The 24,685-nt window shown below is 38.5% G+C and overlaps 1 protein-coding gene across 2 annotated transcripts in view; it reads left to right on the top strand.

Annotated features, from left to right (window-relative positions):
* Positions 1–24,685, top strand: part of LOC113055120 (receptor-type tyrosine-protein phosphatase gamma-like) — a 230,418-nt gene that overhangs the window by 126,973 nt on the left and 78,760 nt on the right. For both annotated transcript variants that reach the window (XM_026221120.1, XM_026221119.1), the window contains exons 3-4: positions 16,313–16,495; positions 18,792–18,940. In XM_026221120.1, the coding sequence (XP_026076905.1) occupies positions 16,313–16,495; positions 18,792–18,940 (332 nt within the window). The remainder of the gene's footprint in view (positions 1–16,312; positions 16,496–18,791; positions 18,941–24,685) is intronic.

Consider the following 24,685-nt stretch of genomic DNA (forward strand, 5'->3'; position numbering starts at 1 on the left):
TTAAACTTAATAAAATTTCCTATCTTCTCCCGCTGTGCTACATTTAAAGGAGCTTTTCATTCTTGGTTCAGTGGAACATAAGAGTCAATTTAGCAGCAGGTGACAGTGCGAGAATCAGGGTCACCCGCAAGACAGGAGACACAGTGGCCACTCACTTATGGGGTGCATCACACTCTACAGCTCTGTTACCGAAACCCAGTGAGCCCCCTTGCCAGTTACTGCCTAGGCAGCTGCTATCTAAGGAAGCATCTTTATCAGAATGGAATGATCTTTATAGATAATGACAATGTACAGAATGTGCACCATAAAATACAATTATTTCCAACTGAGACTGACATGTATCTTAGCATGGAGCTCAAATCTAATGCCCTGGAATTTCAAGCAAAATCAAAGAACAAACTGATATGGCGTCATATAGAACAAAATCAGGCCAAAGGTTTTCCAAAGCCATGAAAAGAATGAAAGGAAGGAGTATAAGATATAAGATAGCAAGTACCAAATACATGTTTCAAATAAATGTTACACCACTGCTGCTGTTGTTCTTTCAATAAGGGAATTTAAAGGGTATGCAGTAAATAAAATTGCCTTTATGCTTAAAATACGTAGCATACAATATTTTTCCAATGTCATGCAATATCAATACTTATAAAAGATATTAATTTACCATAATGGGGAAGGAAATGCTTTCCACATTTCTTAGACCTTGAGAATGACTGTAAACATAACTTGTTTGTTCACAACTCGGGTTACTCATGTAACCATGGCTCCCCAAAAGGGGACCGAGATGCTACATCCTCTAGTTGACACATTGAGGAATGTTGCCGGCAGGACCAGTGTGCACATGTGGAAAAACCATTTTCCTTCTTCCTGATGGCCGGTAGGTGGGTCCACAGGAACCTCTATTTGACCACCTTCGCCACCATTGAATGCCCAATGGCAGCATCAGTTTACTTGGTGGCAGAGATAGCTAGATCTGTAGTTCGCTGCGCAGCTCCTCAACTGCCTCCGGAGACAAACCTCTACCCTTTTCCAAATCTCTCAGCAAGTCAGCCCGGTAGGCTTGTAACACTGCCATGCAACGCTCCACCAGGCTGCCACATACGCACTGCCATTAAAGGTGGATTGAAGTTCTATGGAAGGCAAGGCAGGAGTCTTCAAAGTGGATGATTCACCATTAGAGAGATAACTCACAAATGTCTCCTGTACAGGGGGCATCCTAGCATACACATGTTCGGGCACACCCTCAACATAATCAGTGAGTTGGAAGAGATGTAACTGAACTTAATATGTTTTTTCCCCAGGATCTAGACAACTCTGAGTTGAAATCTGGGAGAAATGGAAGACTCATATCATGGTGCACGGGTGGCAAAATGACAAACTGTCATCCAGCCGTGTCTTGTCCGCAGCTCATTGATGCCAGAGGGGAGCAGACACTGTCATGCATTGTTCACTGCGACTGGAGGGTCACAGTGCGACAAATCACCTGCAGCTACAACAGTGGTGAACAGAACAATGTGTCACACTACACAGGACACTGCAACACAGTTCAGCCAGGTCCCCATGTTATCTGCGTGCCATCGCCAGACACTGATACTGAAAACACGAGAGTACCAGGCCTAGGTTTTATTTTGTGAGTTTGTTTTTGTTTGTGCGAAGTTCGCTGTTTTGTGTTTATTTGGTTATAAAAGTTTTATTTAAAGGTACAGGTTGTAGGACCTGCCACTAGAGGGTGCTACCAAAACAATAACAATTGCGTGGTTTGATGACGCTAATAAGGAGCGTGGAATGATGGGATATGTTGTCTTCTACCTTCTATGATGTCGGCTATCAATCAGATAATATGAAAACGATTACCACTTGTTCAACAGATATATACACTTGTGTACATTCTAACACAATAATTGGGCATACATAGCAAACGCGAGTTCAATGATTTGCGTGAGTAGATTACATACAAAGTCAATGCAAAGATGCAATCAGACGCGTCCTCGTGCGGGTCTAGAGACGCAATGCCCCGCGTTTGGCGTGTATGCCCCATAATACTAAACGTGTTGATCGTTATAATAGCATACGTTTTCTGTAAATATACGAATCAAAACAACTCACCTGTCAAGTAAAACACAAGCAAGATTGGCATCTCTTTCTAGTTAAAGTTTGTCGCAAAGCTCTCTCCATCTAGAAAATGCAACACCGATATTAATCTTCTCTCTTTCTCTTCTCTTGTCACAAACTCTTCTTGGGTCATTTGGTTGTCCAGTACACTTAGGTTTACGGGAGCTGTCCTTGTCGACAGAACCAGCGGCAGACGGTAACAGTAATTATGTTCCATAAATAAGTGACACAATCCACCATAAAATGTGCAAGAAGAAGTAAATAAGGAACTGCTTGAAGCAAGCTAGTGGTTTACTGGACGCTAAACACTACTTACGCATTTGTCCACGACACTGTGGTCATGTGGTTTCTACGTCAGTAAAGGCGGTAACAAAGGGTAACTAATGTCATTGACAGGCGACTGCACTGCCCCGTGTCACTGTTTAGAATGGGGATTTTCTCATGATTTTCAAGTAGTTGAAAACATTAGAGATATTGTTAGTAATCAGCTGGACAAAATATATAACACTAGTCTAGTGGGTTTTGGTTATTTTATTGCAAATATCTTACAAATTGTACCTTTAAGTGTCCGCCGGTTCCCGCCTCCTTTTTCCTGGGATGATGAAGTTTTTAAATTGTTGCATAGATGTAACTAAAGATTGAAGTAATTAGAGCATATATTTTATTTTCTTGATATTCTGACTACCCTGATGGATTGAAATCCTGTTTAGGAAGGCAGCTCACTTTTTGAAGTGCATGTTGTCTTTTGCTGTCTTTCTACATCCATCATTCTGTCAATTTCACATTTTTGGTTCATTTGTGGCATTTCATTTTCTCCTACCATATTTTCCTGTCAGAGCAATGCATTTTTGTTAAGAAAACATGTTCATCCACACAAGTATCCCTTGGACATACATAAAAATGCTATACTATTTATGCATGTTTCAAAGCCTCAACTGAATTTTCATTAGTGCATTAAACTAATGTACCCCCACTGTATTTGCATTTAATATATCATATCCTTCAGTAATCTCGAATGTGTCCCTTGGGGGAAGAGTATTTTTTCTGAAGCACCGGGAAAACAGCAGCTGTTCTCACACTTCCTAGATTGACTTCAGGCTTAGAACCTGAAAAGTGTCAACATCATCTCTGAACTCTATAATTTACAGGCATGTGTTGCCATGATGCCAGTGGCTGGGCTGAGAAAGAGACTGTCAGGCAGTGGTGGGAAGGTTTGATAGGAATCGGCAGGCAGATTATGGATGTGGCATTTGGGGCTCTGGAAGAAGCCTGCTTCTTGTCCGCTTTACGACCGCCGCTGTGCTATTGTGTGTCAGATCTATCAGACACATTGACTGACGCCATTAAAGGCCCATGGTGCTTTTCACATGACAGTCAAGCTTCATTTGTAGTCCCAGACTTTTGTTGTCTCTCTCTCTCTCACTTTTACCTGATTGCTTGCGTGTCTTCACATCTTTTTCTCACCCTGTTCGTCCCTCCACTTCTGTGTTCTTCATTTGTCACATTGGTTTGTCACTCTCCTCCCACAGTCCTCATTCCCTGAAGAGACACCTCACAGTGTGCCAAATGCATTAGTAATTTCCCTCTACTGCTAGGGAACTACATACACATACACACAAAATGATCTTCACAAAACCAGACCTTAATAGGCTTTTGCAGAGTGTCTTCAAACAGCGAACTCAAATTAACATAGCATGAACATGTCAATCCTTGCTGATATTTGGCCTGTGATTTTAATCAAGCTTCACTCATGCCAACAGCATCCATAAACAGTAACGATAGATCAAAAGAAGCCACACAAATTGATTAATGTCCGTGGGCCTTGGAAAAGAAAGAGGAGAAATGAGATCACTCACTCATGCTTGTGTAATGATCCATATTTAGTGGGTTGGGGTATTGTAGGAATGCCTCAAGGCTCGCTCCTCAGCCACCTGCTGTTTTTGTTCTGCTCCTGCTGTGGATCATCCCAAATGAGCTGATGCTCCATAACATGCATGCACAGGCAAGGACACTAAGGCCTCAATTGTGACATGCGTTGGTTAGCAACAAGGAGACATTTAGCACAGTAGCTCAGATGACAATTCAGCTGGCCAATATGATTCTCTGTGGTTTTTCATGTCTGAACTACAGATGTCAAAATTTCAGGTGCTTGCTATCAATATTAAAAAAAAAATCAAACTTTAGTAGTCTATCTTATGTATTGGTAGCACCAAACACTGTATCAATTTGATACCCTTTTGTTGTCAGGCTGTGAGGTGACTGCATTGCAAAGAATACTTGCACTTTGCAGCTGCTTGCATGAGCGGCCAAATGTACATACAGCTGAACTACAAAGTGATTTTCCCACATTATTAGTAATTGAGCAACTTATTTAATTATTGTTTTGTAGCAGTGAGTACACAATGCAGATTTTCATTTAATTAGTTGCTCTTGAATGACTTTCATGCTTGGAATCTCCAAGGTCTAGATGAAATGGGATATTTTAGTCTGGCATCTTTAACTGTTTCTGTGTCCTTGTTGAAAGTACTTTGGGAAAAGAAAAAAGAAGACATGCCGACAGCCCAGCAGGAGTTCAGTTTGGATTTGAAATACTGGTCTGGCCTCATTGTCGTTTTCCTCACACAGATATTGACAAACTGTATTTGTCCTGTTTAAGATGATGACTCTTTTCGCTTTTCTTGTTTGAGAGCGGGCGAAAGGCCACAGGCCAGAGCATTGGGTGAAGTTCGCAGCTTTATAGAGCACTGTGTTTGCCATGTGAAAAATAATCTCTACTCGAGTGGAGCCATGCCTTTGGGGAGAAGTGGTGGTAGGCATATGAACGCAAGGGAAGAGGGATCCATAGGGAGGGAAATTTGTGTAACACCTCAGTCATAGCACTCCAGTACTTAGCAAATCAAACAAAGGACCTGAGCCTGAAGATAAATCAATGGACGCAAGAGAGGTGCATTCATCAGGGTGACATGGCATCAGGGAGACAGTCAGCGCAGGGCTGGGAGGGAGGCTGAGACTGGAACAATACTAATTGTAGAAGTGGAGAAAGAGCCTGGCTGATAAATGGTGTGGAACCTCATTGTGATTGGGCTCTAACGGACGATGTGTCTACAACGAATGACTGATGCCGGAGGGCTCCTGTATTACTCAAACTAAAGGAGTAACTCTTAATTCTTTGTTCTGTGGCTTCTTTTTGTTTTAACCTATTTTTGTCTACACTTTCTTAGCATACATCTGTATTTTAGAGTGACTAGATGTTCCCATTTTCCAAGGACAGACCCTTTTATTAGTTTCCTGTGTTCAGAAATATCCCTATTTGTCACTGCATGATCAAACCATACTCAATAAGTGAAATGCCACAAAGTGGTTATTTCCTCAATAGTGTAGCAAAGAGGGTGCTACTGATTAGATGTTTCGGCTAGTTTTGCTATTACTAGAGGTTGGCCTTTACTACTCAATTGCTGTTATTTTGAATTGGACTTTTATCTTTGTATATATATATATATATATATATATATATATATATATATATATATATATATATATATATATATATATATATAATTCATAAATCATAACAATAACAAACACTACAATAATATTGGCTGCTGAACAAGAATTGCCCCCCAGCTTATTTCAGAAATTTCTCTCCCTGGCAGACCAATGCTACTTGAAGGAAAGCGCATTAATTTGATTTCTATGCATCTCATTATGGTCGTGGCATCTCTGCAGGGACTGTAAATGAAGTGTTAATCTTCCACTCATCAATCTCTGAGTGAACCCTAGAGAGCAAGTCTGACTTGTTCCTCTGAAACTGATGACTGGCACTTTCCCTTGTTTTGAGAAATAAGCTTTGGTTAAATTGTGTTTTAATGGATCACACATCCCAAGTGCAAGGTGTAATCCATTGCTTGACGATTGTAACATGGATAGCCAACAGCTTTGATTTATGAAGCTTTCGGGATCGAGGTCAAAGTTGAAATGATTTAAGGCAAAAAGGCAATTCAGTTTTCGTACCATGGCTGTTCTATGTAAAATATGTCATTTTTGTATAGCTGAGGAACTGATCATAATTCGCATGTTTTGTTTTATATCCAAAAAGGCCAGATGGCTTTATATAATGCTGTATTCTTCGGCTTGTGCAGTAGTAGTGTTTGTGGTTTGTGTAAGACCCCTTGTGATTCTCCTAAACATCTTCCACCAGCTCTGTGCTACTGAGCGCTTGTTTTTTCTGAGATGTCAGTAAGAATGCATAAAATCCAGTGAACATCGTTCTATACTCGAAAGTACTCAGCAGGTGACCCGCAGGCTGCCGTGGGCCATCAGCTTTTGCTTTGTGGCCCCGAACTTGCTTAGTTGTTTGTATATTATAATTAGCCCCCAAAAGTCATGTGAAGATGGAATGCACACCTTTTCACTACTTTCCGCAAATATAAAACCTACTTTTGTGATTTTTTTTTTTTTCTCTGATAATTGCAACTTTATATCTCACAATGTCTTAATACACTCTCAGATAAAAAGGTACAAAAGATGTCACTGGGGTGGAAGAGTAACAGCCCAGTGACAGCATAATCTATAGATAGATAGATAGATAGATAGATAGATAGATAGATAGATAGATAGATAGATAGATAGATAGATAGATACCGTATACTGGAATGCACTGAAGCTCTGATAAGGTCTGTGCATGGTATTTATGGGAAATGATTTTCCTTTGTTTTGAAGCCCGGCTATAATTAACACCATGACTCAAGGTTGGCCTGTACAGGTCAGCCTTTTCATTTGTCTATCGCTGTACAACAAGACCAAACATTTCTGAAGGTTAGTACTAAATAAAGGATTTGATAATGATGTCCTCTTAGAGGCAAACCGAGGAGAGACCTTGAGCCTGAAGGTGGGGCAGGTGGCAGCAGTCACTGTGGCATTTGGGATAATGAGAACTAGGAGGAAACTGGACGACAGAGAAAGAATTAAAATGGCAGGATGGAAAGAATTACTAATCTGGACTCACAGCAGATGTTTTGCAATAACGACAAACCCGAAAGCTGAACACTAAAGACAGATGTTAAACCAAATAGATGTGTATGTTTTGTATGTATCCATCTAATGTATCTATCTATTATACTATATGTATGAACAAATACTATAATACAGTATACACATACAGAATACACATGCATACATGAGTGTACAGTATATAAATGACAAAGACTGTTTTAATTATTTTATAAGTTGCTTCAACTATTTATTCACAAGTTTTCTTAATGGCAGATATTCAGAATGGTTTCATTCAAATGTGACATCTTTTCTAAGAGTCAGTGTGAGCTTTGTTTCCATCATTGTGGTTATTGATAACTGGGGGGGTGGGGGTGCCACAGTGCTTTCGATGACCATAATTCTCGGCATATAAAAACAAGTCCTGATGAAGGTGTTGACCAAATGACTGTTGAATGTAAAAGTGCCTTTATCTTTTAATTAAAAACACTAAAGATCAGTGAAGAGGAGAGCTGAGACATGCTCCTCTGCGTCTACAGTAGGTGAAAGACGATTAGGTTGTTTTATTTAGCTGTTTCTGTGGCATAGACTGTAACTAATGGCTTTTGCTTTCAGAACGGCCAAAACACGTTTAATAAGAAAGCTGTACGCTAAACGCTAAACTCCTCATCTGACGTATGAAAGGTGAGCAACAAACTCTCAATCATTCATATGCTGACTAATAAATCAACTTTTCAAATGTCACTGCATGAATAGAAGAAATCATAGCTGATCAATCTAAACTGGTTTTGGACATTAAAAGATTCTATCTCTTCTCTGTAAAGGATTTTCTCACAGAGTATGGTTGGGAAACCCACATGCATGAGTGAAGCCACAAGGAAGAATGGAAGAACATCTCCACATTAAAAACCAAGTTCTTTTGATGTTAATTGCTCCATACAACAACTTAATGTTTTCTCAAAGAGCTTACAATGAAGTAGCCCCGCCGTTACGAGGGGTTCCAGATCTCCCTTGAGCAAAGATGCAGAAAGCTAAAGGGATGTTAATGGACCGGCGAGTTGTGCTTATTTTCTGATTATTGCCCACCGTCTCCTCCCCAATTCTGTCCTGCTTTTTATAGTGTAAAATTATCTCCGTCCTCCTGAAATGGAACATTATCTGTTTTTGAATGGTAAATTAGCATTGATCAGACATACCCACTGGTCAAATTTGGCCAAAACAGACGTCTCTAACTGCACTCGTGACATTAAAGCAAAAAAGTACTTGAAGTATATGAAGCGTTAATGTACTTTGGGACAATCTTAATCATAGAGATAATGACATGTTTCTTGTCATTTTTACAGACAAGGAAAGGGGAGTAAAATCTCATAATTGTCCAGACAATTTTCAAAGAACTCTTCCATTAGTGGTCTACACTGGACTGAGCTCTCAGATTGGCTGAAGAGCTCTTCTCACATTCCCACATAAATGTATGTGAAACTGTTGGGGATGTGTGTGTGTGTGTAGGGGGGACTTGCTTGGATATTTATTGAAGTTTTCTCTCCAGGATGCTTAGTTTTTTTTTATTTTACCAATGCTTTCTTTTCTTCTCTAACTCCATTAATTCAGTTTAAAGTATTGTTGGAATTACATTTTCCCTCTTTGCTCAAGGGGCTTTCATTATCTTTTATTTATCACAAAATAAAGAAAAATCTCAGGACAATATCACTATATCAAACATCCGAGAGTGAAAACACAATGTAATCAAAAGTAGTTCTGGTGAGGTTAGATGATGTTTAGATTAGTTTAGCGAACAACTTTAAGGATTGTATGCTAATATAAGAGACTATTTCCCTCTAATGAGCATTTTGCTCACTGTAATGTAGTTAGTGTTTGCATTTGTTCTGGCATTTGACGTGTTCCTTGTGCTGAAATTAGGTTTCTTAAAACGTGTTTGCTTAAAGGAATTCATGTAACACTGTGAAATGTTAATAACTTAGTAGATTTTTTTGCTAAGAAGCAATAACCTTACAAGGTTTGCTCAATAAACAATGCACTTGAAGCTTTGTGCCTCACATAAAATCCATTAAGATTATGAAATATGCTTTAAGAGTCTATAGGTTTTACTTAAGGTGACACTTCAGGTCAGTGCTTCTTGTATACCGTAAACCATATCTCCTACTGTGGCTATAACATATATGTATTTAAAATATAATTTCACTTGTACGTTTTCATACAATTTGCTTGCGCCCAGTTAACAATATGATCTGGGGAGGATATTGTTTGTTTTTTATATATATGAAATTGCCACATTATAAAGTAGTTATGTTTTTTGTGAGGGTTGGTGGTTCCTTATACCAAATAATAATTGCTATTTCCAGTGTACTATGATCTGGGACATGCTAATTCCAATCTTGCGTGTAATTTAGGATGGATAGCATGCAAACTGGGCCGCAGACATTGTTTTGACTGTAATATGGCCACCCGTGTGCTCCTAGAATGCAATTGTAATAGGGTATGGATGACACTAAGATGACATAAAGTTTGTGTGAGGTATATGAGAGGCGTGAAATCTGTCTTTTCATGAGATTGAGGCAAAACTCTGTGTGGAATGTGTCTATTTTTCATTGTTTATGTGTGTGCGTGTTGAGGCTTTTGTGGGCCGCCGTGAAATGTTCTCTGACAGCGTGTGGATCTCCAGTCGCTCTTGACAGCTTTGGCTCATGGGCTTTGAGTCCCACTGGGTTTACAGCCAGCCTTCTATTCTTTCTGGGACACACACACTCACACTCACACACACACACACATGCAAACATAAACACACGCCACATCTAATTAACATAGCACAAAACTCCACCAGACAAGAAACTTTTACCCTGTCCACCTCTGCACTTCAAACGGCCAAGAGCTAACGCCCGTCACGCAGCGCCCATCATAACCAAGAAGACTGGTTTCAGAGGGAGAAAGATTGCCTGTATTTATGCAGTCAAGTTGAGTTATCTTGAGTACAATCTCTTTAGATTTCATCACTTTAAAGATGCACAAACCAGTCATTTACATAGGTATCAGTATAGATGCTTCACTCTTTAGCTGTTAGTATGTTACTATGAGTGGTTACTTAAAGTCTTTTTTGTTGTTTTTGTTGTTGTTGTTTATTTGTTTTTTTCTTCTTAAGATTTTGCGCTGGAATTCGTCTCGCGTGGATCAAAGACTTCCAATGTGCCAGCGCCACTCAGCAGTGTTTACACCACTTGATTCATAATTATTTCCCTAGTTTGTTTTCCCAAAAGTGCTTTTGTTCGTCATATTCCAAACGCACATTATGGTAATACTGGCCCCTGTGGGGACGACGACAGGCCTATGATTCAGTTTCTCAAATCAGGTCTCTCTCGTTCTCGGCTTTGATCACTTTGGCGCTAATGCCACAGAGCCTATTTGAGTAATTAAGCCCAATCATTGATCTAATTAAAGAAAGTAGAGTTTGTGTCAGAGGAAGCACCTCTTTAATAGGGTCCAGTGCAGTATGGAGGACGATAAACAGACTGATGGAAACCAGGATTTGTGTAGATTGAGCAATACTCAAGTTGCCTTCCTTTTTGTTCCCAGGAAAGTACTGCAAATAAATATATTAATGTATAAAATATACAAGTAAATAATTTAAGTAAATAAATATGAATTAAAAGTATTAAAAAAAAAAACTTAAATATATTTTAAATAACATTTGGTTTGAAAACACTTTAAACAAATAATATGCTTTTTTACCAGTGCTTCTTTTACATAGTTGGATTTTAAATATTTATTCTAGCCAACTATTTATTTCATCAATCTATTTCCAATTTATTAAGTCATGAACTCGATGCATTCTTTTTTGTCAAAAATAACCGGACAGTGGTTTGTGAATGTTGATGATAAGCCTAAATAATTCGATCGGGAGCATCCCCTCCTGTGACCCATGATGTGTCTGTATGTGTGTTCAGAGCCTGTGAGAAACAGACTTTCATAATAATAAATAACTGTTTAATATATATATAGGGTAAAACACTTGTTTTCAGTGTCACAGTATCCTACAGTAATTTTTAATTTCTCTTTTTTTTTGGTATACAGGAAAACGTATTATTATCATCATCATCATCATCATTATTATTAATATTATGTTGGAGTTGATTGTACTACATTTTCAGGATTCTTTGATGAACAGCATTTGTTTGAAATAGTGTTGAAATGTTATGTGTTGAAAGTATGTCTTTAGTCATTTTTGACTAAAATGTGAATATAGAAGTATCAATTTCAAATGCAATTGTAAGTATCGATATTATCGATTAACAATGTATATACAATACTGAAGATAATTATGAAGGAATACATTGAAAATCTTGTTGCTTTATTATTAATAATAATAATAAATAATGTTATATAATAATAATTATGTTATTGCATAGTGTTATATATATAAGGGTAAAGTAAGATTGTGTGTGTGTGTGTGTGTGTGTGTGTGTCAGGCAGCACTGTAATCGAGCGGGAATAAGAGGGCTTCTCTCCCAGTGTTCACTGGCTGCCACACAGTCTGATGGATTCAAGCCGGGGAAATCCAGAAACACCACAGACGCATGTGTCTCTACATCTATGACCCATAACTCGTGCACCTGCAGCTGAGAGACAGGCTTAGTGTGACATATCATAGACATGTCTGAAACCCTAAGAGAAGCAACAGCAGAATTTTCTAAATCTTTTTCTGTTTTTCATTGTGTGTTTCTCTTTCACTCTCTCGGTCTCTTACCCATCCAAACTGCCATAATCTTTCCGAATGGCATGTTTGTTTATTTGGTCACAATGCTGCTATTGGGCGAAAATAATATAATATGTTTTTCAGATGTTCTTACACAAACGCACTTTTGTTCGCAACATAATTTATACTATTGGACTCACTTTTACTGCATCAATACAAATGATGTAAGGGTCAGTACATTACACAGCTGTGTGAAAAAATGTTGCACATCGTCTCTGGGGGGCCGAAGACAGCATTCAGGTATATTTACAATCAAGCTGCTCTGCTAAATCACATCAAATTTCTGGAGATTTGGAGACAGTTCATGGTGAAATATGCATGAGAACAGCAGCATTAGTGGAAAAGGGACTTTTGCTTTTGCTGTCTCCCTTTCACACATTTTGATGAAGGCATGGTTGTACTTGTCAGATGAAATTTTCTTGTTTCGGAAGGGTTCTGATAGGGAAGAGGGAGTGGGAATGAAATTCAATAGTCTGCATTCTCTCGCTGTCTTGTTTTTCATGCTTTGCGTTTTATTCAAAAAATATAAAGAATTTGTTCATGGCTCAATGTCTTTTTTTTTGTTGCACAAATCCATTTATTCAAAAATACAGTAAAAATGCAATTCATACCTTTCGGACTTGAATCACCTTTTACTGTAAAATAAGGATGAGGAAAAAATATTGAATATTTAAGGAAAAAGCTTAGTGAAAAGAATCAATTAAAAACATGTCATAGATATTTAGCAAAATATATTTAGCAGAATGTCCAAGCTGCTTCCACTCACTTTCACCTCAGCTGGGACACTTTTTGCGCAATTTGTCTTTTTGTGTTCCTTGGAAGAAAGGCAGACAAACAGGTTTCAGAAGACATGAGGCTGAGTAAATGATGAAAGCTTTTTCATTTCAGTTGAACTATAGCTTTAAAAATTGAGAGAATCAATGGTTAGTGTGGTTGTGTGTTCTCATAGCAAAGCTAACGTCTTTTGCCCCAGAACGTAATCTCGTTTTAAGAGATCCATCAGCCTCTCTCACTCTCTTTCTCTTTCTCTTTCTCAACAAAGTAAAAAAAAAAAAAAGATGAAGAAGTAAGAAACAGTGAACAGAGGCAGTATTGATCGAGCCGAGAGAGAGGTCAGAGGTGAATGAAATGTTGATTTGACACCTGGTCGCTGCTCCCTCACTTTCTGTCTGGAGGGAGGAATGAACGGTAAATCAAAACAGTGGGAGGTTGAGATCTCTCACAACCGTTTAATGTTGGAACGGGTTGAAATTCCCTTCTGTCCACACACGAATGCCTATCCATGCACTGCACCAGCCAAAAAAAGTGTGTTTTTACTAGAGGAGAGGAAGGGAGGGAGGCTTGAACTGATTGCTGGTTAAGTTGGTAGACAGCTGGATAAACTGCTAGCAAAATAAGGGAACAAATAAACTACTGTGAATGTTTGGCCATGGAAGTGCAAAATGTCATTCTGTTGTACTGTACATTGCACACAGTCTTGTGCTAATGAAGTAGAAACTCCAGAACTCAAGGGGGCGATAAAGTTGTCTTCAAATGCCTGTGTCATTAAACCAGATTTACATATTGACGTTACATAAAACGTATTGACTATTTCACTTACTTGCTTAGAAAATGATGTTCTGCCAAGGCAATAGTTGACGTGAAAGCAAATACTGACAGTAGAAAAAGTTGATGTTAATGCTTGCTGTGGACCTAAGAGTATATGTTACATTTAATTGGATACGAAAATGAGGATGTGAAAAAAAGAACATTCAGTTCACTCTCCCAGAATTCAGTCAAGTTTTCTAGAATGTTTGGTTCACTAGGATGGTTTTAGAAAAATCTATTTTCAATGTATCATAAGTTGATTGATTGACACAAAAGTATACAGAATTATATCCCACTGAACTGACTGTACAGCTTTATTTTTATTAGAACTGCATTAATGTTGGCATCTAAAAATCAAAAAATCTAAATAGAATGCAGCAAGTACTTAAAGGGATACTCCACCCCAAAATGAAAATTTGTATCATTAATTACTAACCTCTATGTTATTCCAAACCCATAAATGCTTTGTTAATCTTCGGAACACAATTTAACATATTTTGGAAGAAAACCGGGAGGCTTGTGTTTGAACCATAGACTGCTAAGTTACACTATCAAGGTCCAGAAAAGCATGAAAAGCATCGTCAGAATAGTCCATCTGCCATCAGTGGTTCAACCGTAATGCAAATAAAACAATAAATATCCACTTTATTCAACAATTTTTCTCCTCTGTGTCTCTCCACATCAGTGTAGCACCATTTTGAGGACCTCAGATGATGCTAAGCCTGAAACAACATAAAGAACTAACAAATATTGCTACAAGTGTGATTGCATCATCATAATAATTGCTGTTAATAGTGCTCATCGCATGGTTGACTATGTCTTGTATTAATTTGTCTGAAAATTCCTGTCACATGCGCACAAACTGACAGTCACCACTTATAAGCTACTACTAAATATTGTAGAAACTTAATTTTCTGTAAAGTTGCTTTGTAACGATTTGTATCGTGAAAAGCGCTATACAAATAAACTTGAAATGAATTTTGAAGAAATTGAGTTGAAGGCAAAGCTTCATCCTTGAGGCGCGGCTGACACAGAAGAGCGTCCAACTCATTTTCTGTGTCCAACTCATATTCTCCAAAATGGCGCTATGCTGAGAGACACTGAGGAGATGAATTGTTGAATAAAGTCTTAATTTTTGTTTTATTTCCATACAAAAAGTATTCTCGTCACTTCATAACGTTATGGTTTACCACTGATGGCAGATGGACTGTTATGACAATGCATTTCATACTTTCTGGACCTTGACAGTGTAACTTACCTGGCAGTCTATGGGACAGTCACAAGCCTCCCAGTTTTCTTCCAAAATATGTTAAATTGTGTTCTGAGGATGAACGAAGCTTTTAAAGGTTTGGAACGACACATGGGGGTAAGTGATTAATGACAAAATTTTCATTTTGGGGATGGAGTTTCGCTTTAATGCATAAACAAAATGAAAAATGGATGTAACAGAAACAAATAAAAAAGAAATAGTACGGATCTCTGTTTTTCTGCTCAGAGGCAGGGTTATGTACTCGGACCTTTGTTTTTCTCATCTGAGATGCGTATCCTGAGGTGTGGTTGGAATTAAGTTTACGTGTGCAGTTTTTCTAACCCTGTTATGGCTGCATTAAGGAGTGAGTAATCTCTTCACATGCAAGTCCTTGCTCTCTTTTATTACCCAGCAGCGCTGCCTAGATCTATAGCACTCTGCCGCTCCATGTGAAACCCAGACCCATCCAATCAATATGCCCCAAGGTTGCTGTGAGGGCAGAGGCTGAGGAGAATGAAGCCTAATTTGATGAAATACGCATTTCGGATCGCTCCGGATGCTTGCAGGCCTGGGGTAATTGTCGACAAATTCATCTTAAAGGCCGGTAGCTGAAGATGGCTTTCAATTAGGGATGGACCTTCTGTATAGCTGTTTGTGGACCACTGCTCACCTCTCATCAAGTCTGAGAGAGAAGAAACACTCGCACGCACAAACACACACTGGCACTATAGTGTCTCATCAGGATGTGGTTATTGCTCTGAAAGGTGCATTTATGATTTGGCAGGCTTTAACTGTTAGCAAAGCCAAAGCGGCGCTTCCAACCATACTAGAGAGTTTAATGGACTCTTAAAATATCCTTGTCTTGTTTGCTTGTCTTCTTTTGTGTGCTCAAGTAGAATTGCCTGTGCTTACTTTAATTTTATGGTGTATGAGATGACAAGGGTCTTGCCAGTGTTGCTGCTGCCTTCAAAATCAGTTGTAGAGGTTTGGTTTCTCATGACGGAAGTACAACAAGAAGATCATTGCAGTAGTCAAATGACAGAAATGACAAGTGCCCGGACAAGAGGCAGCAGGCTACATAAGGAAGGGCCTTGTCGTCTAGATGTTGTGTAATGCAAACCTGCACAATTGACTTTGTCTTTCTTCATGTCTTGTGTAATATTCACCTTCCCATTAGCAGAAAGTGATCTGATAGTTTACTTTATACACATTAACTAAACTGTGTCTATCCCATCTATCCCACTACATTCATTCACATCGTATTAAGGTCTCGAATGAAAAGAGACTTTTCATGCTGCCACTGGTAACTTCCAACTGTTTCTATATTTGCCTCTGCCGAGTGCTTATAAACTTCTCAGCAGAATGTAAAATAACTAAATAAAAAATCACGTCTGCTTTAGTCTGCAAAGGTCTTGGATTAAAGTGTGACTACTTTGTCAATTCATGAAGCTTTTCTGTTTTCATGAGCCAGACAGACAGACAGGTGGTCGTCTCGGGACAGCTCTAACATGTTTTGACTGGCATTTATGAAGAATAAAGTGAGTCTGGGAGCAGTTTGGCTTCTGTTTGCAGTGTGATGATCCATTGATTGCTGTTTTTCTCTTCTACAGGGACGTACGGACCAGATACAGGGTGGGCGGCAGCTTTTCCTGAGTGTCAGGAGAGAAACCAGTCGCCGATCAATATAGCCGATCAAGACACAAAGGTTTCGATGGAGTACCAGGAACTCACGCTGGACGGATTTGATGCAGAGTCGTCCAACAAGACGTCAATGAAGAATACAGGGAAAACGGGTAAATCCACACAGTCTTTTGGGGATAGTAAAAAAAGAAAAACAGAACATCTGTCCATCATGTCATCAAACTAACGCATTCTCAGGCTTCATACACTGACACTTTTGACATTTCGTCAACATCCTACGCACATGGCACCCTCTGGCGCCAATATTAGACGCAGATTATGGGTTAGGGTTAGGGTTAGGGTTAGGGTTAGACCGCTAGGGGCCTTCTGGCCCATATTTATCTGCATCTAATATTGACACTAGAGGGTCCCATGTGCATAGGATGTTGACGAAGTGTCAGTATATGATGCCTTGGTATGAGAATGGCCTGCATCAAACATAAGGACATATAGAGCAGAATGACCAGGCTGTTACATAAAAGTGAACGCGGTTTAAAATGGGACATAAAATTACCTGAAAAGTCCTCTAAAGCCAAGTAAAAGCATTGTTCGAAGACCAGTATTTAAGAACCTATTTCTAATTTAAGTAATATATATATATATATTTTATTAGTGACTGTAAATGGTGACCGAAGATTATCGGGAGAGAGAGGGAATAGATTTAGGATATGATGCAGACAGCACCAGACCATTGACTGCTATTAATTTTAGGTTACATTGAGTGGAAGTGTTCAAGTCTCATACTTTCATGCTCTATCAAACTTCTATGATGTGATCTCGCCCCCTGAGCTTTTCACACCTAAATTCAGTTTCCATGCTACAGTCTTGCACCATTAAGCCATACTGCAATGAAGCATGTTGAGGAAGTAAACACAGACAGGAATTGCCCAGCGTTTCCCCTCTTAACCTAATCCGTACAGAGGAGGACAGATGTCCCACTGTTGTCCCATGAATAATGGAGAGCTGCTCTGCTATTTATAACTGACATATGAGTGTTTTATCAGTGAAATAATCACCTGGAACAGGGCGGCACAATAAACCTACAGATTCGGCACCTCTGAATAATGCATGACTCAATCAATGTTTTAAATCATTTTCTCTATAGAAGACTGCAATGTCAAGTGACCTTCTCTCCGTTGGAATACTAGCACACTTCCTCACTAGATATTGTGCAGAATATACTGTAACCATTACTATACTGAGCCGAATACAATGTATATATATAAACTAACTTAATTGCAGTGCTAAAATATATCAAGATTGGTAATTTAGTAAATTGAATAATATACCGCATCAGGATCTTGAATCTTCAGGAAGTTCAAAATCGAATTATAGTTCAAACCCAGTTTCTGTTCATTAAAAGTTTAAAGACAAGCTGCATTGTAATAATTACAACAGAAATACCTGAGAAAATATCTTCAAAATCCAAAGGTTTGAGAACAACTGTTGTACACTACATAGTACATATCCATTTTTTTAACTCAGAATGAAACAGAAAAAATAAATAATTTATTGTAAGCGTAATAAATGTTATGCATTTGTAATACAGTAAATAATAATAAATTAAAATGCTTATTCATCCAGTTTTTAATAAAGATGCCTTATCTTTAAGTCATCGAATTCATTGACTGAAAATGGAGTATCAAGTCAAGTACATTGCATTGTGTGATACAGTATTTCTCTCGGTGAGCTTGGTTCTATTCCCAGCATGCTGAAATCACCTACTGTGCACAGTATGCGTACTGTACATGGCAGAAAAAGATCAAGTAAAAAACTAGTAAAGTAAAAAAGAGGTGTTTTTTCGAGCGAGCGAATGTGTATTGTTGGACTGCCCAGTGCACAAGCTTCTCACAGACCTCTGCCAAATTAAACTTAAGAAATTCATGAGATCTTGGAACCTTGAAGAAACATTTGCATTGATCAAAGATTTGCTGGCAGGCAAGGCCTAGTTTTCACATGCTGCCGTTCCAAGGTCCTGCTGGCTTAGCCATCTAATTCCTGCCTGTTTGTTAAAGCTCATGAAGCTCGGAGCTGGAATAACTAATGAAACCGACTCTCCCTCTCGTGTCGGATTACGTCAAAAAATCAACAAAGGACCACAAAACTTACAGAGGAGTCGAGAGAAGCACAGAGAGCACTGTTGTTTTTTCTCAGCCTTGAGAGTGTGCATTTGTGACCTGGCCTTCTGAGGACCACAGCAACAGCAAAAAAAGAAGGTGTTTATAATATTCAACCCATGTCCCTTAAGGAAGCTAAATTAAAAATCATAAATATTAAAATGAAGTGTCCGCCAGTCTTTTTTCCTTTATTTTCAGACAGAAATGCATCAGTCCTTGGAAGGCATTTGGTTAATTTACATGCCAAGAAAGTGGTTTTTATCTCACTGTTTCTCCCTATTTATCCTCACAGTGGCAGTTTTCTTGAAGGACGATTATTTCGTGAGAGGAGCCGGGCTACCAGGCCGCTTCAAAGCCGAGAAGGTGGAGTTCCATTGGGGCCAGAGCAACGGTTCAGATGGCTCGGAGCACAGCATCAATGGCAGGAGATTCCCTGTGGAGGTGAGCCTCAACTAATCTCTCTCTAACGTCTGTTCCACATCTAAACAACCCAGCTCCACAAACTCCAAACTCTGGCCTATACTTGATTTATTTTGCAGGTGATGCTACTTTTTGAAATGACACCTTGTCTCAAGAACATTCAACATTTTAACAATGCTATACATTCCAAATGGCCCTAGATTTGGAATGTTTCAAGTGTATTTCGCCTTTGAAGTTTTCCACAATAAAATGCATAAGTGTCCACAAAAAAAAAAAAGAAGAAGAAGATTGTAGTTAAAAAAAAAGATCTAATTTCACGGTGCTAAAATATCATGGGGTGTAATTAATAGAAAAGGGACAATCACGTCATTGAGCACACAGAAGTCTAAAATGAGCTTTATCTGGATTTTGGAAGTCAGGAAAAAGTATCATGGTGCGGAGGAGGAATTGTTGGCCGTCTCTTATAGAAGCGTGTAAAGGGGCGTTCCTGTATTGATTGAAAAGGACATAATGTAGACAAACTCTCTCTTAGATCTGATCACTGTCTGCTTGTGTCTCTCTCTGCAGTCCTAATTTATCATTATGGCCGTCTGGCACCTTTCATGGACTCTTGAGACTGTTGTTCATCACCCAGCCTCAAATATGCAAGTGATCAGACTTTGGCATGTCTTTTAACCTTAAGTGCGATGAATATTGTTTGGTTTGGTGGTCGTAGTTTTATTGCCGTCCTTTCGCCCAGCCTAATTTAGAGAGTAAAATATGTATTCGTTGGCCTGCATTAGCGTCCCTCGTATTGGCAGTTTGATGTGGCTTGGTGTGATATGCCATCCCAGTACCAATTTTTTGAGTTAATGATTCCTTTTAGTAAATGAAAACTACGCAGCATGACAAATGTAGTCCGACAGAAGGAATGGCTCTTATGAATCATAAGCAGCATGACCACAATTCCAGGACAAATGACATTAATGAGCTATTCTCTTGGTTTTTTTTTTAAGTGACTCAAAATTAAACAGCATGACCAGTGCAGTCCAATTGATTTCGGACTGAATGACCATTAGGAGCCAATTCTTGTTATTGAATCAAATCAATACAGCTTGACCAGTGCAGTCCAACTAATTCCAGAACAAACAGTGTAGTCCAACTAAATCCTGACTGACTGACGCATATGAGCCGGATCTTATTAGTGATTCAAATTCAGGCAGCGCAACCAGTGCAGTCCAAATAAATAACTCCAATTCTGTCAACATACCAGTTAATTGAAGTGAATCAAAAGCGTACAGCACAGCCTGTCTAATCCTACCAATTCCTGAACAACTGACCATTCCAAATGAGCCATTCCTTTTTTAGTGAATCAAACACATACTTTTACAGCTTGTATTGCACTTTTGGCTTAAGAGAATCAAATCAGAGTAGATACTGACAGTTTCAGTGTAACTATGTAATCAAAATTTTGAGTTGTAGCTATCCATTTTACAAGCGTATATAGTCTCAGCGAGTGTTTCCTTCAAGAAAGCAAGTGATCAGTTAATCAAGTAGCTTCAGAGGCAAATAGAGCGGACACTTTTTATTCAGAGCGACTTCTTGACTGTCTCACTAGAGCGATCTGTGCTTAGGTTTCTCTGATGTCTGCCTGTAGTGTGTTTGACTTGTTTGGTCTGTCACATTTAGTGTCTTGTAGTCGATGTGAGTTGAGCCCGAAGCTCAGAGAATGTAGATGAGGCTGCTCTTTTCACTCTGTTACACAATCCTAGCTGTACAAAGGAAAAGACAAAGAGACAGACGTGAGAAAGAAGAGTTTGGTATATCACAGAGGCAGCAGAAACATAGTTGACGAGAAGAGAAATGCTAGAGGTAAGGCTAAGAACAAAACCGAATAACAAGATGGAAACAAGGTCTATTATGAATAAGTCTTCAACAGCCCAAACACTTGCTTACAGTCAACACGCTCGTTAGCTAAACTAATCGAGTCAGAGAGCTAATTAAGGCTATCTGCAGTGGGGCTTGTAGTTTTCCTGGCGTGACCTCACGTGTTTCGGCCTGTGCTCTCTTCATGAAAGCTCTCAGCCTCAGATCCTTCACACAACACTCATTGATGACAGTGTCACCTGTGGATTAAAGTTATTTACAAAAATCTACGTTAGCCATATATGCTCCTTCCATTTCCTTACAAAGTGGTCATGACATGATTTAGAGGCTGCAGACTGAGAGAAGAGGGCTCATTAAACTGAATTAATTACACTAATTAGAACCACTGATGACTTATTGAAAGACTAGGCATGGAGGGATTTTTATTGTTGTTGTGGTTGCTATTGTGTGTCCATTTATCTTTGAGGCAGTTTTTTTTTTTTCAAACCAGAGATGTTAACTCATATTATGTTGGATAGCATTTAGCATGTCATTAGAATTATTAAAGTCACTTAAAAAAGAAGGAATATAATGTGTAGCGATGGACGGTGTCATCTACACCATTTTATAAAACTAGAGTACATACAATATTGTTTTTTATACAACAGGCTAATGAAGTTAACACTGATAAATGTTTTAGACACAACTTTCTAGATACTTAGTCTATTTGTGCTCCACTAAAAGGAAATAATTCCAGACTAAATCCAAGCAGAATGACTATGACACTTTTCCATGCAACACATCTTAGTCGGGTTCCTGAATGAATCTGTGTTTTTGAATGAAACATTTGTGTGAATGATTCAATGACTATCTCATAAAGGCAATCCCTTGTTTCTTTCCTGAATGAATCAGCACATTTATATGGACCTGCAGGCACAAAAACAAGATCTTGTGACCACATTAAGAAATTGTCTAATTGAAATATTCATTTGTTCCCTCATTTAAATGCATTTAAACATGAACCAATCAGATTAGGACAAGTCATTTAACGCTAAATATATCATATCAGCCTGCGCCATCTAGAGTTTCATGATAGAACTTGGTATTTAAATCATTACTATCATTTAGCTAAATTAAAACTAATAAGAAAATTAATACTACATGGACATGATTAAAATAAAATGGGGGAACACAGTACAACATGTTTGCGGTTTAACTAAAATGATGGAATTAATGAATCAGTGTTTTGAAGAAATCAGTCAACAATGATTCAGTGACCCCAGAGCTGCTAAAAAAATCAGAATTATATTTGAAGACTGTAACTGGTGTATTAACTCCTTACATTTCACATATTTTTATTTTCTTGACCCCTTAGCATTCCTGTAAAATTTGCCAAAAACATGCAGTGTACCGCGTGCGGAATAGTGTTATGCTAACAGGTTAAAAGTTATTTAAAACCATTGGTATAATCACAATTTGTTATTTAAGTCCATTCAAAGCTTATAAATATTTCCTAATATGTATTAGGTACTGTAATAAATACCTATCATGGTGTGTTTACACCTGGACGAAGTCACTGGTTTTCAAAATTTCACAGAAAATGCTAAAAGCTGCTTTTGTTTGTTATTGATTGTTTGGATCAGTCAGTGTGAGCCAGACGAATTTGGCATTGTTTATTTGCTGATTCGTTTTTGTCCGTCTCTTATCTTCACAACGTAATATTACAGCTCTGCTTAGATTATCAAACTGAGATTTTCAGGGAACCGCAAAATGCCAAGTGCTCCCTCTTTACACACGGATTAATCCTCCACAAAGCGTTACTGAGTCGCCCCAGCCCTGTTAACCAAAGAAGTTTTCATGTGTTTTTTGTTTTTCAAGTGTGGCAATTACTTTTGTTTTAGCTGGAGAGTCGACTGGAGACCTGAGGTAATTAAACGCTGCCCCTGTGGAGGGCTGTTCGGAGCCTGACCGACAGCACTGCTTCTTTTGACAGGGCACCCTGTGGCCCTTGACTTCATTCTGAGAGCTGCCAGATCACTGTCATTATCACTGGGGAGAGCGCTCTCCATCCTTCACTCGCCCGTCAAGTGGACCTTCCAGATGTATGGTAATCCAGGGGCTTCACAGTGTCCGAAAAGGCCCTCCTCCAGAGTGTTTTGTGAAGCTTAAAAAACAAACTTCAGGGATTTAGGAAAGGAACAAATTTTTCTTTACTCGGATTCCCGTTCCTCTAGCCTATTAAGACAGAAGTACACAACTTTTTGGGAAATAATCTTTTTTTTTTGTAAGAATTTTCTTTAACTTGGAGGGGGTGAAATCAGCCTCATAGTAATAAACAGGAAAACAACATAATCAACAACATATGTACATCATCTGAAGAAAATGTGTTGTTAGGGTGTTAGCTAGGGTGTTGCTAGTCGGTTGTTAGGGTGTTTTGGATGGTTGGTAGTTGTCACAGATCATTAATATGGAGTTTTATGGATTTCTTGGCATGTTCTTAGACTGATTTAGCACTTAGCTAATCATTATTAGCATGTAGCTATTCACTGCTAGCCTGTTTGCTAACATGGCTCAAAAGCGTCAACTCCCATATCTATACGATGTGTTGATGCAGAAATATAGGTCTTGCTGAATGGTTGCTAGTGTACTCTGTTTGTTTGCTAAGGAGTGATAGGTTTATGACAAACAGGGAGGATACACGCCAACCTTTGTGTGGAAGAAGAAGAAGCAGATTAATAAGTATGCAAGAGAACAATAGTGATGCGTTAACTTTATAGGATAGAAACACTAATTATGAAAACTCAACTATGGCGCCAATTCAGAATCTGCAAAGCAGTTCTAAAAGACAATAGTGTCATTTTTCATCTACAGTCCATTCAGTGATGGAACTAACTGGTCAAATAAAAAGCATTTGCCAACAAGCTGTATGAATGTACCAGGAGTTAGCAGTATTCCTAATATGACTTGTGCCCACGTAATGGCCTCTCAGGAAATCCATGTGGGCTCATGAATAATAATTAGATGAATGTTATGTCACCTAATGAATATTCATGAGTCAGGCTGATAGATTCTATAATATTCACTTTACAGAACATTCCCATGCCTCTGATGATTTATGTGATCAGAAGAGTGGCAACTGGTGCTCTTGAGAAAAATCTGTCGTAATGGCAGAGTGTGTGTGTGTGTGTGTGTGTACCTTGTATTCCCTACATTATGAGGACCAATTGTCCCCATTAGAATAATAATACCAGTAAAAATGAGTTTGTTTGTTTTTTTTTTTTTTAATTTAAAAATGCAGTGTGTTTTGTGTTAGGGGTGGGGGCAAGGGGATAGAAAATACAGTTTGTACAGTAAAAAAAAACTTTATGCCTATACAATGAACCCCTAATGATAGGAACAGTGTGTGTGTGTGTGTGTGTGTGTGTGTGTGTGTGCGTGTGCGTGTGTGTGTGATCAACATTGCAGTTAAGCACAGTTTGAAGTCTGTCCTAAGGCAATGTGAATAAATGGAGATTATATATAAATGCACATGCATTTAAAATACATTTATACATTAGCAATGTTTCATGTAGTCATTATATATTTATAATAGAAGTGTATACAGTAATGGACCTGTACTCATCAAGTTTTATTCATTAGGGATGGAGTTCTTGAGAACTTTTCTGAGTGGCTTGGTTTTATGTTGTTAGGGATGGCTTGAGATGGTCAGCTAGACTTTCACCAATTGACTACTCAATTAATGAGCTTTATTTAGATTGTTGCTCTTTTTTTTCTTTATTATTTTAAGGTGTCTAGACTATGATGTAGAGGACTTTACAGAAAAAGAATTTGATGTACATTAATATGCTTGTATACTGTCAACATGGCAAACTCTCAGAGAGCTGCGGCTGCAAAATCAAAAGCATTGATTGTTGACAAGTC

Source organism: Carassius auratus, chromosome 36 (genome assembly GCF_003368295.1).
Source record: "Carassius auratus strain Wakin chromosome 36, ASM336829v1, whole genome shotgun sequence".
In the NCBI taxonomy this organism is placed as follows: domain Eukaryota; kingdom Metazoa; phylum Chordata; class Actinopteri; order Cypriniformes; family Cyprinidae; genus Carassius; species Carassius auratus.